At 42.3% G+C, this 13,158-nt stretch overlaps 1 protein-coding gene across 1 annotated transcript in view; it reads right to left on the bottom strand.

Annotated features, from left to right (window-relative positions):
- LOC119374732 (calpain-A-like) overlaps window positions 1–13,158 on the bottom strand; it is a 98,414-nt gene that overhangs the window by 29,851 nt on the left and 55,405 nt on the right. The window contains 4 exon segments of the mRNA XM_037644921.2: window positions 1,345–1,513; window positions 10,463–10,715; window positions 11,998–12,067; window positions 12,826–13,005. Coding sequence (XP_037500849.1) covers window positions 1,345–1,513; window positions 10,463–10,715; window positions 11,998–12,067; window positions 12,826–13,005 — 672 coding nt within the window.

Raw genomic sequence — 13,158 nt, 5'->3', positions numbered from 1 at the left:
TAATAAATAAGAAATAGTATATATATCGATCGAAGCAAACGTTATGCACTGCTGGTGGTTGTGTAATTCTCTTAACAGTCTTTAACAGCACTTGAACATACAATGTATGCAAACTGGTAGGATGCTAGATTTCAGCAGATTGGCTCCAAAATTTTCAGTGAACTGTGGGTGCTGCTTTACCTCAGAGGTCATGCCAAGGAGGCATATTTCGGTGTTCCGTTTTCTGCATCACTTATACTCGTATGTTAGCTTTGATATCAATAACGTCTCTTTTTGCTAGTTTTTATGATGCATCCACTCGTGTTTTTAAAGTATAAATGCTCGCATGAAGGCTACTTCTGCTCTACCTGAAAACAGGTTTTTTACGCAGTACAAAACTTCATTGCAGTAGTCTTTTAAGTGGTTGCAATTGTCTATGGCTCTGCTGTTTAATTGCAGCAAAAAGGCACAGGCTATACAGGCAGTGCAAAGCAGCCACATGCGAAATAGCCATTCTCTCTTTCACAGGTCAAAACTCATTCGCAGAAAAATGCCAAACAAGGATAAATTCATGGAAGTAGATGCACAAGATTTCGCAAAGGCAGGATGTAATATACAGCAACATCATGAAGCAACCACAATATTAAACAGAGAAGACACTCGATACAGGTCAATGCATGCAAAGTTAACAGCTAAAATACAAATTCATATTAACAGCGAAGTCCCTCTTTTTTATAACTGCATAGCTGTCCTAATTGAGATGCCAAGATAAGCGACAACCAAGGTACTTTGCAGGTTTTAGATTGTGATTACTATTGGCCGCATTTGGCATACAATGAACTTCTAGCATCACTCTAACCAGCCTATTTCATTTGTTATTCTCAGAAGAATATAACACTAATCCAGGTCATCGATCTTTGTTGTAAGGACATTAGTTATAAGATGAAAAAAAGCAAAAAGGAGCATGTTTTGTCTGTCTTTACGTGCATCTACATGCCTGTTCACACATAATGCCCATGTAACAGTGACCACTACCTCAGCCCTTGTTCTTCAATCCAAGCGAAAATTTGCAGCTTTTCCAGCAGCTATACAACAGAAATACTTTTCAGTCTTAATTCCAAAGCACACATCACGCTCAGTCAATGTTATGGCCGGCAGAAATTTTACATGCATGGCTTTGGTATTCCTGAGAACTTATATTATGTCCTGTATTATGTTCTTATTCTATATTCTGAGAACTTATGTCAAGCGCTTATATCAGGCAGCTTTTTCATCGTTAAACATGGACATTGCATGCCGAATGCTAAAGGCGTGCACCTATCAGAACATAGTGTTGCAATGTAAGCATAGCATCATCAAGCATACCGGAATGGAACAGCTCATGAGTGAAGAGCGCTCGTATGCTTTCAGCATGAGCACAAAGAGCTGCTTGGGTGGGTTTTTGAGGTCGATGGATTCCGTGAGGCCGCCTGTGAAATCCTCCATGGCCTCACAGGCAGAGCCCCCACTGAGTGCCTCATAGCTGCCATGGAGCCTGTACATGAGAATGGACAATAGATTACCTATAGACGATTTTACATAAAACACATGTACATCACCACCTTGGGCTGTTAAGCGAATTCTTTCTTGACATGAATTAACAAGGTCATGTAATGTCAAATGCACTAACCCAACTGTTTTCATGCATATATGTCTGCCGTAGCACTGTTCGTTTAGTTGTTAAAGATGCAAAACAGCAAGGCTGCAGCCCAATAGGGCAGCACCAAAACCCATCCGTAAAATAACCTATACATTTAAGTAGCAAGGACACTCCTTTTGAACCAGGTAAGGAATTCTTCAGAATATGTAGGACATGCTGCCATGAACATGAAGGCCCAGATATTATTAAGTTGAATGCTTTAGATGCCTCGTCAAACACGAAAAATTACCATTGGCAGTGGCAACACGAGTGATGCAAGAAATCACCATCCCATGATGACATCATAGATTGTCAAAATTTGTGACGTCATCATGATGTCACTATGACATCCCATGATGACGTCATCACATGACATCGTCACTTGATAAAAGGTGGGCCGATCACGGAGGCAGTGCAAAACAAGGTGAGGTGCAGAAACCTTGCAATGCCTCCAGTCCTGGAGGCAATGCAAAACCACGTTAGCCACAGAAAGCTTTCGGAGTTGGGGAGTGGGAGGATCAATACATCGACTGTGAAGAAAAAGATGATAGCTTTCGCCTTCAAGACGTCTTAGATGATAGCATAAGGGATCCTGTGAGTTTTTTGTTTCATGAAGAAAGAAACCTCCGATCTTGTGTAATAGATTAATTGTTCACTTCTGCAGTTTTAAATACATCTGCTTATATTAATACTACTTTTTGCCTTGGATAACACCAGCGATGACATTAAATGAAATGAAATAGCCTACAGACGCCAAGCGATGGGTGTCAAACGGCGGCACACCCTGATCTTGCAAGAAATAGAGAAGCAGCTGTAGCGAAGGCTCTCCTAGCAGAGCGCTGATGCCCTAGCAAAAATTCTAATAGAAGCTTGTATTAGTCTAATATGTTTTTCTATTAGATGTATTGGTCTTATAAAAATTTTTATTAGCCTGATAGATGGATGTATTAGTCTAATACATTCTCCTATTAGCCCTATTAGTTTGTATTAGTGAGCTGTATAAGACTTGTATTAGTCTAATAGGCCTCGTATAAGTTTTGGTCTGGCACCTATTAGGCTAATAGAAATATGGGTATTTGGTTTAACAAGCTGGATATTTGTATGTAAGTGTTCAACTGCAAAATTGATGACTCAATTGGTTCATCTATTAGCCTTATTAGTTTGTATTGGTATGTTATATATGACTTGTTGAAACTGATATTAGCCTAATAGGTAGATCGTACGGGCTTTTGTCCTGCACCTATATTAGGCAAATAGAAATATGGTTATTCTCTTAAACAAGCTAGGGCATCAAGTAAATGTTAAACCACAAAATTTGTGACATAAGGATGACCTCTGGGTTACTAACATGTTTATGGTGGCGCATGTCAGGCATGCATCATTCTGATTCTGAAGAAGATTTTCTCGCGCTGTGCATAAAGTATATGTTTCACGAAAGAAAAGAGTACGACATCTATTAATATGTGCCTCACATTTTGGAATTAACATCACAGAGCTATTGTGATCTGCACAATTTTCATAATAGCCTTGTTGCCCATATTGGCCAGACTTAAGGTTTTGATCCTTGTTCCTTGTAAATGCGACCATCACTGATTCCTTTCACAATGCCATCATGAGTTTCAGGTTGCCTTCTCTTCAACGTGTCCATTAAGCCCCATGACACTGCTTTGTCCAAAAGCATGACTTCAATTTGTTTCTCCAATGTAACAACAAATTTTGACCAGAGATTTCGGTGGTACTATGTGGGCATGAAAAAACCTTCTGACGAGGATTCGATATCACAGCTTCGCATGCTTGACAAAAATAGTGACGCTTGACAAGGTCATCCATCCACTGCCTGCACGCTTTCCTTAGCATCCAACTCGAAGTACGAAGGACGGGCTTGCCCAGGAAAAGGTTAATTATTCCCACAAGCTTCTCCATTCCTGTCCAGTTCAGTGCTACTGACACAGTGTACGCCATCAGCGTAAGCATGGCATCTCTAACAGTCATGCCCGAGTTGGGAAGGCGTTCGCCAGAGAAGATGAGACAAAATTCACCAGCATCACCTTCGCACCTATATGTATCGCTGCAATCTTCAGCGGAACCACTAGATTCACTGTTAGACAGATTGCTAGCGACACCGCAGCTTTCTGCACGATCACTTGCACTTCCACTTTGGTCGCTTGCATCGTTGTCAGAAGCCTCACGGGGCGAGTCACTCACGCCGGTATTTGCACATGCGGCAGCAGAGTTGACAAGAGGCGACTACCTGTGCGAAGATGGCTTGGTGCACTGGCAGTTATCCTGGTACCTCGAAGATGTAGTACGTGATAATAAATAAGCCGCCTCCGGCTCCAAATAACGTTTTCTCCGCTCTGCAGTTTCAGACGTGCCGCCATCATGACGGATAGCGCCTAAGTGCCTTCTTTTATCACTGCACCATATCCGAAAAATGAAAAACCAAGCCAGGACTCGACTGATTCAATTTGACTGAGACCGCGACTAAAAGAACAACAATGTTTGCTTGTTTGTTTTCTTGCTTTTTCCCTCTATAGCGATGGCGATCTTACTGTCCCATATAGACGGTGTATTTTATTAACTACTCATACAGTATAAAAAAGCAAAAAAAAAAGCGAGAAAGAAATTTTAAAATCGTAAAAATTGAACAACAAATTACACAGGCACGCAAACGCGTATTTGATTTGGCGTGTGAATGAAACGTACTTACCGCTGGTGTCATGCCAAAAGCATAATCTTGCACAAAGAGCTCATAATTTTGTGATTACTTTTATTCCCGCGTAGATTCAGTGAATTTTTTCTCCGTAATGGGATTTGTGAGGATTTTAGAAATGTCCAAATGGTGCAAACTAATCAAGGAGGATTTCTAGGCGCAAACTCAAAGTGAACCCCATCAGAATCGTCACCGCCATCAGCTTTAACACGTGTGTTTCGGCGCTGGGCCTTCCGCCGCTGGAACCAATGTTTCTTTCTCTGTGGTCTACGGCAAGCGAAGTTTGACAGCGCAGTTATATCGCCACGTGTAAAACCTGCACAATGTACGCTTATGTGCGCTTCAAGGACGACGGCGTGAAGGTTGTCGTGCACGAAGAAAGAATTAAGAGATTCTCTCCGTATAGTATCAAAGACTTCGACAACAAACAATGGTACAGTGTACGCTGGGATGACGAAAACAGCGAATATTTCAGAGCCCAGATTATGAAGTTGTTTGGTGAGTATGCTTTTGTTGTTCATTGTTTGATGGTGCAATTTCAGGGACAATCGATATATGCACATCGCGTGTACCTGTTTTCAGTAACCAAAGAGGAGGCTGATGCTTCCGCGGAAAGCTCGAGCAAGAGATTTTCCTGCCCCCAAATGCCTAAGGACAGCAGTTTAGAAGGCGACACCGCAGCGAGTGGGGAATCCTACTGAAAGGTGAATCTTGCAAATATTTGTTTAGCACTACTCAGTTACTTAAGGGGACATGCGGGTCGAAAAACGAGAGTTTTCTAAAAAATTATCGATTTTTTGTTTTCACCTGTTTTGTTAAGATTAGTACCTCTACTGTTCTGAAAAAAAAAATCAATGCCGAGACTCAACTGGAAACGCTTTAAAATTGCGTCTAAAGAGCACAAGGTGGCTGTCAAAAGGCCGAAAGTGTGTCATCTTCGAGCACCTTGCCGCCGATAATGCGCCGCCGCTCGCCATTGTCGACCGCATGAGGCGAAGAGCCGAGCCTCACTGTTCAAATAATGACGGTTTCCCGCGCTGCTGCAGCGCAAGAAATAATAAAGAGACGCACGCTTTTGCCGCCTTTTTCGAGCACCGCGACTGGCTTTAAATCACGTGGTACGGATCGGGAGCCGCCATTGGCCGCTGCGCGCCTGTGTGTGCTGTGAAGCCTACTTGCAGGATCCATGTCTCGTTGAGCAGCGCAGCTGAACAACGCTTTTCTCGAGTGCTTATCCGTTATGGATGAAGAAAGCCGTAGGAAGCGCGGTCACCGGCCTGTGAAGTTTCACGCAACGCACAAATTTCGAGGACGCCGGCGCAAATCAAAGCCGAACACTCAGACCACGAAAAGGGCGTCTGCTGCCGCAAGGCGTAGTGGCAGTGACGCCGATGCGTCCGACGAGTTTGCCGCGGCATTCGAATATGTGAGTGCCTCCCAGAAAAAGATCGGACTCTTCGAAGACGAAGAAAAATCACAGGACGACGAGTCTTCGTTGATTGCTGATATGACAGTACTGAACATGTTGGTTTAATCGAGGGCACTCCAGTTTTGAACGTGTTCTGGAAGAACTTGGCGTGCTCCCGCCTCATGATCTGGTTGCTCTTGGCAAATCACGGGACAGCACACGCCAGAAAAAAATGTCTCAAAAACTAACAGGAGAAGCAAGGGCTCGTCGGCGTGCGCTGAAGAAAAAATCTCTTGTCGAGGAGTCAGCTCGAAAGAGCTGTGAGGGCCAAACCTATGGTGCTAGCGCATTTTAATGGCAGTGGCCACTACAAAGAGGATTGTTCTTTCTTGTGTACAAATTTAGTCGCATTCAATGGCATCTTTGATAAATAAACATGCAATTTTGACTTTAAAACTCGTTTTTCTCAAAACGCAGATTTTGCAATTTTTGTCAATGTGCCCCTCCTTTTTCGGGTACTTCTGGTGCTCAGATCTGCATGAAATTTTTCCCAAATTTTTTCCAAAGTACGTTAAATGCAATTATCTTGTTTAAGTTTCAATATTCTTATTATATAATAAAAAAAGTTATGTAAACTTTTACTAGGGTAGGAGAAATATGAACTTCCCACGTTAAAATTTTTCACGTCTAGTACATATTTTGTATGGACTTCCTAATTAGTTATTTGCATTCCACACTTTATTTGAAACATTATGAACTATCAAATGTAACAAATTATTGAAGTTTAGGTCTGAAAAGAGGGGGGGGCAAAAGGCTTAAGTTTTTCACTTTGTCATGTTGCAGAACTAAAAGTATGCAACTTGCAAGAAAACTAATTATATATTTGAAATCAGCATAAAAAGTTCTATAAGCAGCTCAAGTTTCATTGCTCTAGGGTGAATATTAAAGAAAAAGTGTCTTCGAGTAGCATCTCCCCTTAAGGCTGGACAGAGCTTTTTGGCGACGCCGATTTGCTGATGGCCTGCATGGTCGGATGACTCGTGCCTCACGTGTACCGATCTATGGGCCGCCGAACATTCTTTAACAGTGTTCTCAGTGTCCTCGTTCCCGTGAAATGAGTGAAGGCTTACAGCAAAGCTGCTGCATAGCCCCAAGCAACTGTACTGTGTAGTCCTAAGTCCGCAAGTGAGTCTGTTTACTGACGCACATGCACCAGTTTGCATGCAGGTACAGTCAGTATAGAGACAAGTAGCCAGCCAGACCGAAGGTATCTACTGCATTTCAGATAATCAATAACTACACATGCAACATCTCTACATGCAGCCAAATTTGTTGGCGCTGGCATACATAGCCAACAGATTATTTGCACTGAGTTGGCACCGTAGTTCTTGCAAAGTTTAAAGCTGTAGCCGAGGCCCGCTTGAGTTGCTGCCAGCTGTTCAACCAGTAGACAAGTGCAACCATATCTGTGCATGCATACATACATTTCTGTGGTTTCTAGTTTTCACCAAATTAATATTTTTTTTGCTTTTGCCTGTACCAGCACAAAAGACAGAAACAAGTACCAAAATCTCGTGTGAAGGATACCGAGGCACAGTTTAGGAAAAAACAGCTGGACCTTTTGTTTTCTCCTGAAGCACGAAAGGGAGGATGATTGTCTTCGTCAAGAAGTTGTGAAGCTGCGCAAGATCTTCGAAGCAGGTTTGTGATACAATTTTTGTCATGTTCGGCACTTCATTGAGATCATCTACTTTGCGTGCACTTTCGATTTCTCTATTGATAATTACTCTGTTGCCTTTTACCGTGCCCGGTGATGTAAGTTGTTTATCTGTTCTTCTATTATGTGACCTGCACAGCATGCAGTAGCATGTCACATTTTGTTAGAAATGATGAAAACACTCATAGTTATTTGTTAGTGCATTTTCGAATATCTGCTGCTTTATTTCGTTTACGTTTAATCTAATTTTTTTCTCCATATTTTACTGTGCATGGTCCTCGGCATCCTCAATTATATGTCAAGTTCCCAAACCTGAAAGCTGACATAGCACGCCCTCTGAAACCTGAAGCTGAGCAGCAACAGTGCCCTCTATAGGGCACTGTTGCTGCTGCTAAAATTAAACATTGACAGCTGCGCAGTCTCATCTTCTTTAATTTAAGCTGGGGGAAAGAAGCAGAATAAAATTCCACTGGTGTTAAATTTTTTTGCTGTTGTCTGATCTGATGTCAGCAAATGAGAAATTGTAGGATGTGTCAGCCATGTTGTTAATGGGTGAAGCTCTGCCTCTGTAGTTTTTATTGCGACAGATGGTTGCCTGTTACTGCAGTGTAGTTTTTATTGCGACAGATGGTTGCCTGTTACTGCAGCTATTTGAATATTAGTTTCCGATTTAATGTCGTATTTGTTTCATGTTTTCTGGAATAACGCATCTCGAGCTAGTTCGTTGAACATAACAAGGCAAAAACAGCGCGCACTTGACATGGACGGACAGAAAAAACACAGTGCATGTGTTCTGTGTTTGTGAGCTTAAAAAAGTGATTTACTTATGTGTTTGGTTCTAGATTTCTTCAGCCACTCCTCGTCCAGAAGTATCCATTTAAGGAGGTTGACCTCGTGGTGCGGACATCATGATGGTACCGACGGCACCAACTCAGCAGCTAACACCACCACCTCAGCAGCCAAATGAGGAAGGTTAACTGTAGAGGGCTCACCTCACTTGACGATTTAAATAAAGTGTGTTTGTGTTTGACAACTGCCTTTGTGTCATATGCAGTGACACGCGTGCCGCTGCCCCATGCTACGAGCAAAGCCTGCTCGCTGCCTGTGCAGGCACCTATTGATCTAATAGAGGCTATTAGTTTATGCGTATTAGCCTAATACAGGCTATTAGCTTATGCCCATAAGCCTAATACAGGCTATTAGTATATGCCTGCAAGCCTAATACAGGCTATTAGGTTATGCCTATAAGCCTAATACGGACTATTAGGTTATGCCTATGAGCCTAATACGGGCTATTAGTTTATGCCTATGAGCCTAATACAGGCTATTAGTTTATGCCTATGAGCCTAATACAGGCTATTAGTTTATGCCTATGAGCCTAATACAGGCTATTGGTCTTGTCCTATTAGTGTTGTCCAATAAGACTTGTACAGGCTATTAGTCTTATACTGTATTAGTCTAATACATGTATTAGTGCCCATAACCTATAGGCTATTAGTTTTTCTATTAGAATTTTTGCTAGGGTTACATTCTCTAGAAATGAAAACTGACAGTAAACGGAGACTATTACAAGCTACACCAGCGCCTCTGTTAAGCAACAAGTGCAGACTTACTCGCCAGCAAGAGATCTTTCTGAACAAGTTTATGGCCAATGCAGCATGCACACCCCATGTACTTTAAAAATGGATCGAAGCCAGACAAGCAATTTCAAACACTTCTCCTCAATGCCCACACTGTCAGGAATTATGCAGAGCAGATTTACACCACCTCATTTGGAGTTGCTCAGCTTTCACGCGAGGAAGATCGAACATTCAACACACGACGACACAAGAACCTTAGGAAATGTGCTACAATCTAATGATGAAGCGCAAAAAGCGTCGCTAATTATGCTAGTATAAGTGGCCTGTTTCAAGTGGTATAGAAGCGGTCGACCATCTCATGCGACAGTGACTCAATTGAACATTTGCCAAAGATGGATGCCACTCTACGCATACAATGAACTAACAAGAACTGGTACCAGTTTAACATCCCGACGCTGTTGGCCCACCTAATCCAGAACTGCAGCTGAGAGCCATCGCTTTCCATGAAATAAAGGTTTAATTCATCCATTCATTCGTTAATGCATTCAACCTACCGCAACCACTCCTTTCTCATCCTTGGACATCTTTGTGAGAAACTAGCTTCGAACGTTTACTGTATGCCCAAGGAAAAGTAACAAAGGAGCTAAAGACTGGACATTGCTATTGAGGCTGCTTCAGTTGAGAGGTACTGTGAGTTAGGAAATGGGAAAAGTAAGCTTTGCACTCTTTACAGGCTTGTTAACACACGCAACTAGCAACGGTCGCGTGGCCAAGTTAATCGCAAGGCAACTGGTTACAAATGTTCGAAAATGGCTGCTCTGCTCTCAAAGCGACTGCTTTGGCTCAGTTGCTCACTGCTATATTTTTCAGTCGCGCGACTGCAGTCAGAAACTTCTGAACCAATCAGATGTGCAGGAACAGGATGTCAGCCTATTTTACAGGGCAATGGCAATGCGAGCAGACATGAATTCTGTGTGGCAACGGGTATATGCTGCACGCAGGTGTGAACAGCAATTACTTTGAGTTGCTTTCTGGCTGCCAGTCACAAATGCTTGCACGACCACTACTAGTCGCAGGTATGAATAAACCTTATGAATCCTTTCATGTCAGTAACAACCACATGACATTCTTACCAGGTGTCTTTCAAATCATATTAGTTTCATAGTTTATTCATTATGTAATCACTTTCAAAAAGTAACTCACCCCTACCTCAGGTCTGAAATCCAGACCAGCAGTATTGTAAAAAATAAAATAAATAAGAAGTCTACTCAGAAATACATCCTTTGGAAGGCATTGTACTCATTCCATCATGTTGCTTAATGCCAAGCGCTTTTCACACGAGAATCAGTAAACATGAGCACTGAAACTTGTGGAAGGCATAGCTTACTTGGCATAAGCCTTCTCCAGTAGGGCGCTCCAGAATTCATTGCCCGAGCGTGACTTCATAAAGATGAGGCTGCCATCGAGTGTTGGCAGCCGGTCGTCGATCACAACGTCGATCCACCGGTTGGCCTTCCAAATTCGAAAGTGGAAGATGCCCGCATAGTCTTCGTGAAACGACTGGTCGTCAGGAACCACGCGGTAGAACAGCTCGTCATTCAATGTCAGGTTGGCTGCAGACGCCACCATCCAGCAGTTCCCTGCAAGAAAACAAAACAAAAAACACACACACAGTCCTTAGTTTAAGCTCCAGTGGATCAAACATTTTGACAGAACAAGATCCTTGCTATGGATGAACGAAAGGAAGGGAATTTTAAAGGCTTGTCTTTTTTTTCGTCAGACACAGCATCAATGAGAACTAACAGAAAACCAAGTCAAGGAAAGTACAGGGAATGTTATTTGTAGCAATTGTGATATAAATGAGAAGAAATTAAAGTGGACAAAATGATAACTTGCCACTGGCAGGGACTGAACCAGCAACCTTCGAATAACGCTTCCGATGCTCTACCAATTGCGGCAGTCATCCTCCCGTCCAATTTATCGGATATATATGTGTATTTAAAGCTCGGAGTGTTAGTTGACACTGCAAGTAGCCAGGATGGCAAGTGTGGAACACCCTTTTTCTGCCTACTGGTGTCACGTAGCACGTGATACCAGTAGGCATTCTTCTCATTTATATCACAGTTACTACAAATAAGATCCCCTATATTTTCCTTGGTTTGGCTGTCTGTTAGTTCTCATTAATGTTCATTCTAACAAAGAAAAACGAGCCCTTAAAATTCCCCTCCTTTCATGTAATGCACACGTGATCCTTGATCCACAACAAAATTTTTTATGCCACATAGTGTGCCCATTAGGATTTCGATCCAATAGGACCTTATTACTGCCCAGTTAAATGCAGTCACAAGAGGCATCCCTTGCAATATGCCCAGAAATATGGCCCAAATTTGGTTATTATTATTTGTTAAGCAAAGTCAGGAGCATGCTTTAAAGGATAGAATGAATTTAAAAAATTTCAGGTTGTTTCTAAATGAAAGAGGGTGTGAGAACCCTAAAACGGAGTGTCGTGGTGGCACTGGGGACATTGCTTATTTTTTACGCTTCTCAACCAGCAGTTTCGGTTTCGGTTTCGATAGGGCGGCTTCATTAGTGCAAGTCTGCGTGAGTCACGGGCAAGCAACCAGAAATATTGCACCTGCGTCTTTGCTGTCTGAACGTGCATTGATGAGTGAACTGGGTCCAGTGCCTCCCAGAGATTTCTGTGATTTAGGCTGCATGCAGAACCAGATCGCCCAAGTGAAATAAACGTTGGTTATGCGGTAGCTGCCTTGCAGATGCTGGGAGATGAAACTTTAAAATCAAACTTAAATATATGCGTGTTCCCGGAGCGGTGTACGGAAGCTAACACTACATCAGGAATTCTTTAAGTGGCATGCTAATTTGTAAAATTGCTAACTATAACATTGAGGAAATGCTGCATACCAACACTTCCTTGAACAACGTCAAACCTTGATGCTCCATCCACAAACAGCTTTGGATTATTGCACATTTCCTGTAAAAAAGAAAAAGAAAGACCATGTTACAGTAATGCGCATTCTGATTATGCCAGCAGACTCACAACTCAAACAAAGAAAAAGTATACAATGTGACTTCTCAGATGACAGGAATAAACAGAGTAGAACTTCTATAACTTGAGCAATTTTTCTGCTGACAGGATAAATTGTTTCTGTGCAATGCTTCAACTATGCATTGAGAACATTTCCTCAAATCTAAGACATTCAACATATTTTGTTGCACTCGGTTTGATATCTCAACATTCTGATGCAGCTCAAGAAAGCTAACACATTGCCTTAGAATTTTTAAAGTGAAACTTAGTATGCATAGTTCATCAAACAAATCAGTAATTTTCATTTTACATTAATTCTTCTTTTTTCCCCTCAAATTTCGTTTCATACTTTTTGCAAGCCCAATCCGCATGGTTAAAAATAATGCTATCACTTTTTTTTTTGTACAAGTCACTATGTGATAGCACTATTTCTTTGCTGTTAGGATGCTTTTTGTTTTCCTTGTTCCTTTTCATTTTCTGTCTTTTGCGCATGCCCCTGCATGTATATAATATATATGTGTGTGTGTGTGTGCGCGTGTGTGGGAGTGCGCATACGCACGCGTGGCTCAGCTTCTGCAACAAAATGTGTCGTAAGTCAGCACTATGTTTGTAGTCTTGCATGTTCTTGTCCTTCATGCTATTTCTGGATTCAACTAAGGATAACCCACAAGGCCAAGCCACCCTTGTTCAGCAATGTGCCCTACCGGTGGCCGAAGCCAGGTGACTGGAAACTTGGGGTCCTTGTTGCCCCAGACAGAGCTGCCCTTGCAGGGAAACTCGGGGTCCTCGAAGAGTGCCCCATTGGCAAGGCACTCCTTGCGCAGCTGGTGAAAGTCCTGGATGCGCCCACTGCGGTTCTTTAGGCCTGCGCCACGCTCACCCAGCTGCAGAGAAGAAGCAAAATCGCATTAAAGGGACGTTAAAGAGAAAAACGATTTTTCTAGTATTAGTAAATTACTCTTTCATGACACGAAAAACACCACGCTTGCTGCGAGAAGACGCTTGGTAAGCAAAACAACATGCGAAAAGAAAGTGCG

This window comes from Rhipicephalus sanguineus, chromosome 11 (genome assembly GCF_013339695.2).
Source record: "Rhipicephalus sanguineus isolate Rsan-2018 chromosome 11, BIME_Rsan_1.4, whole genome shotgun sequence".
NCBI classification, from domain to species: Eukaryota; Metazoa; Arthropoda; class Arachnida; order Ixodida; family Ixodidae; genus Rhipicephalus; species Rhipicephalus sanguineus.
Note: the sequence above shows the minus strand (reverse complement) of the source record. Positions and strands in the feature narration are given on the sequence as shown.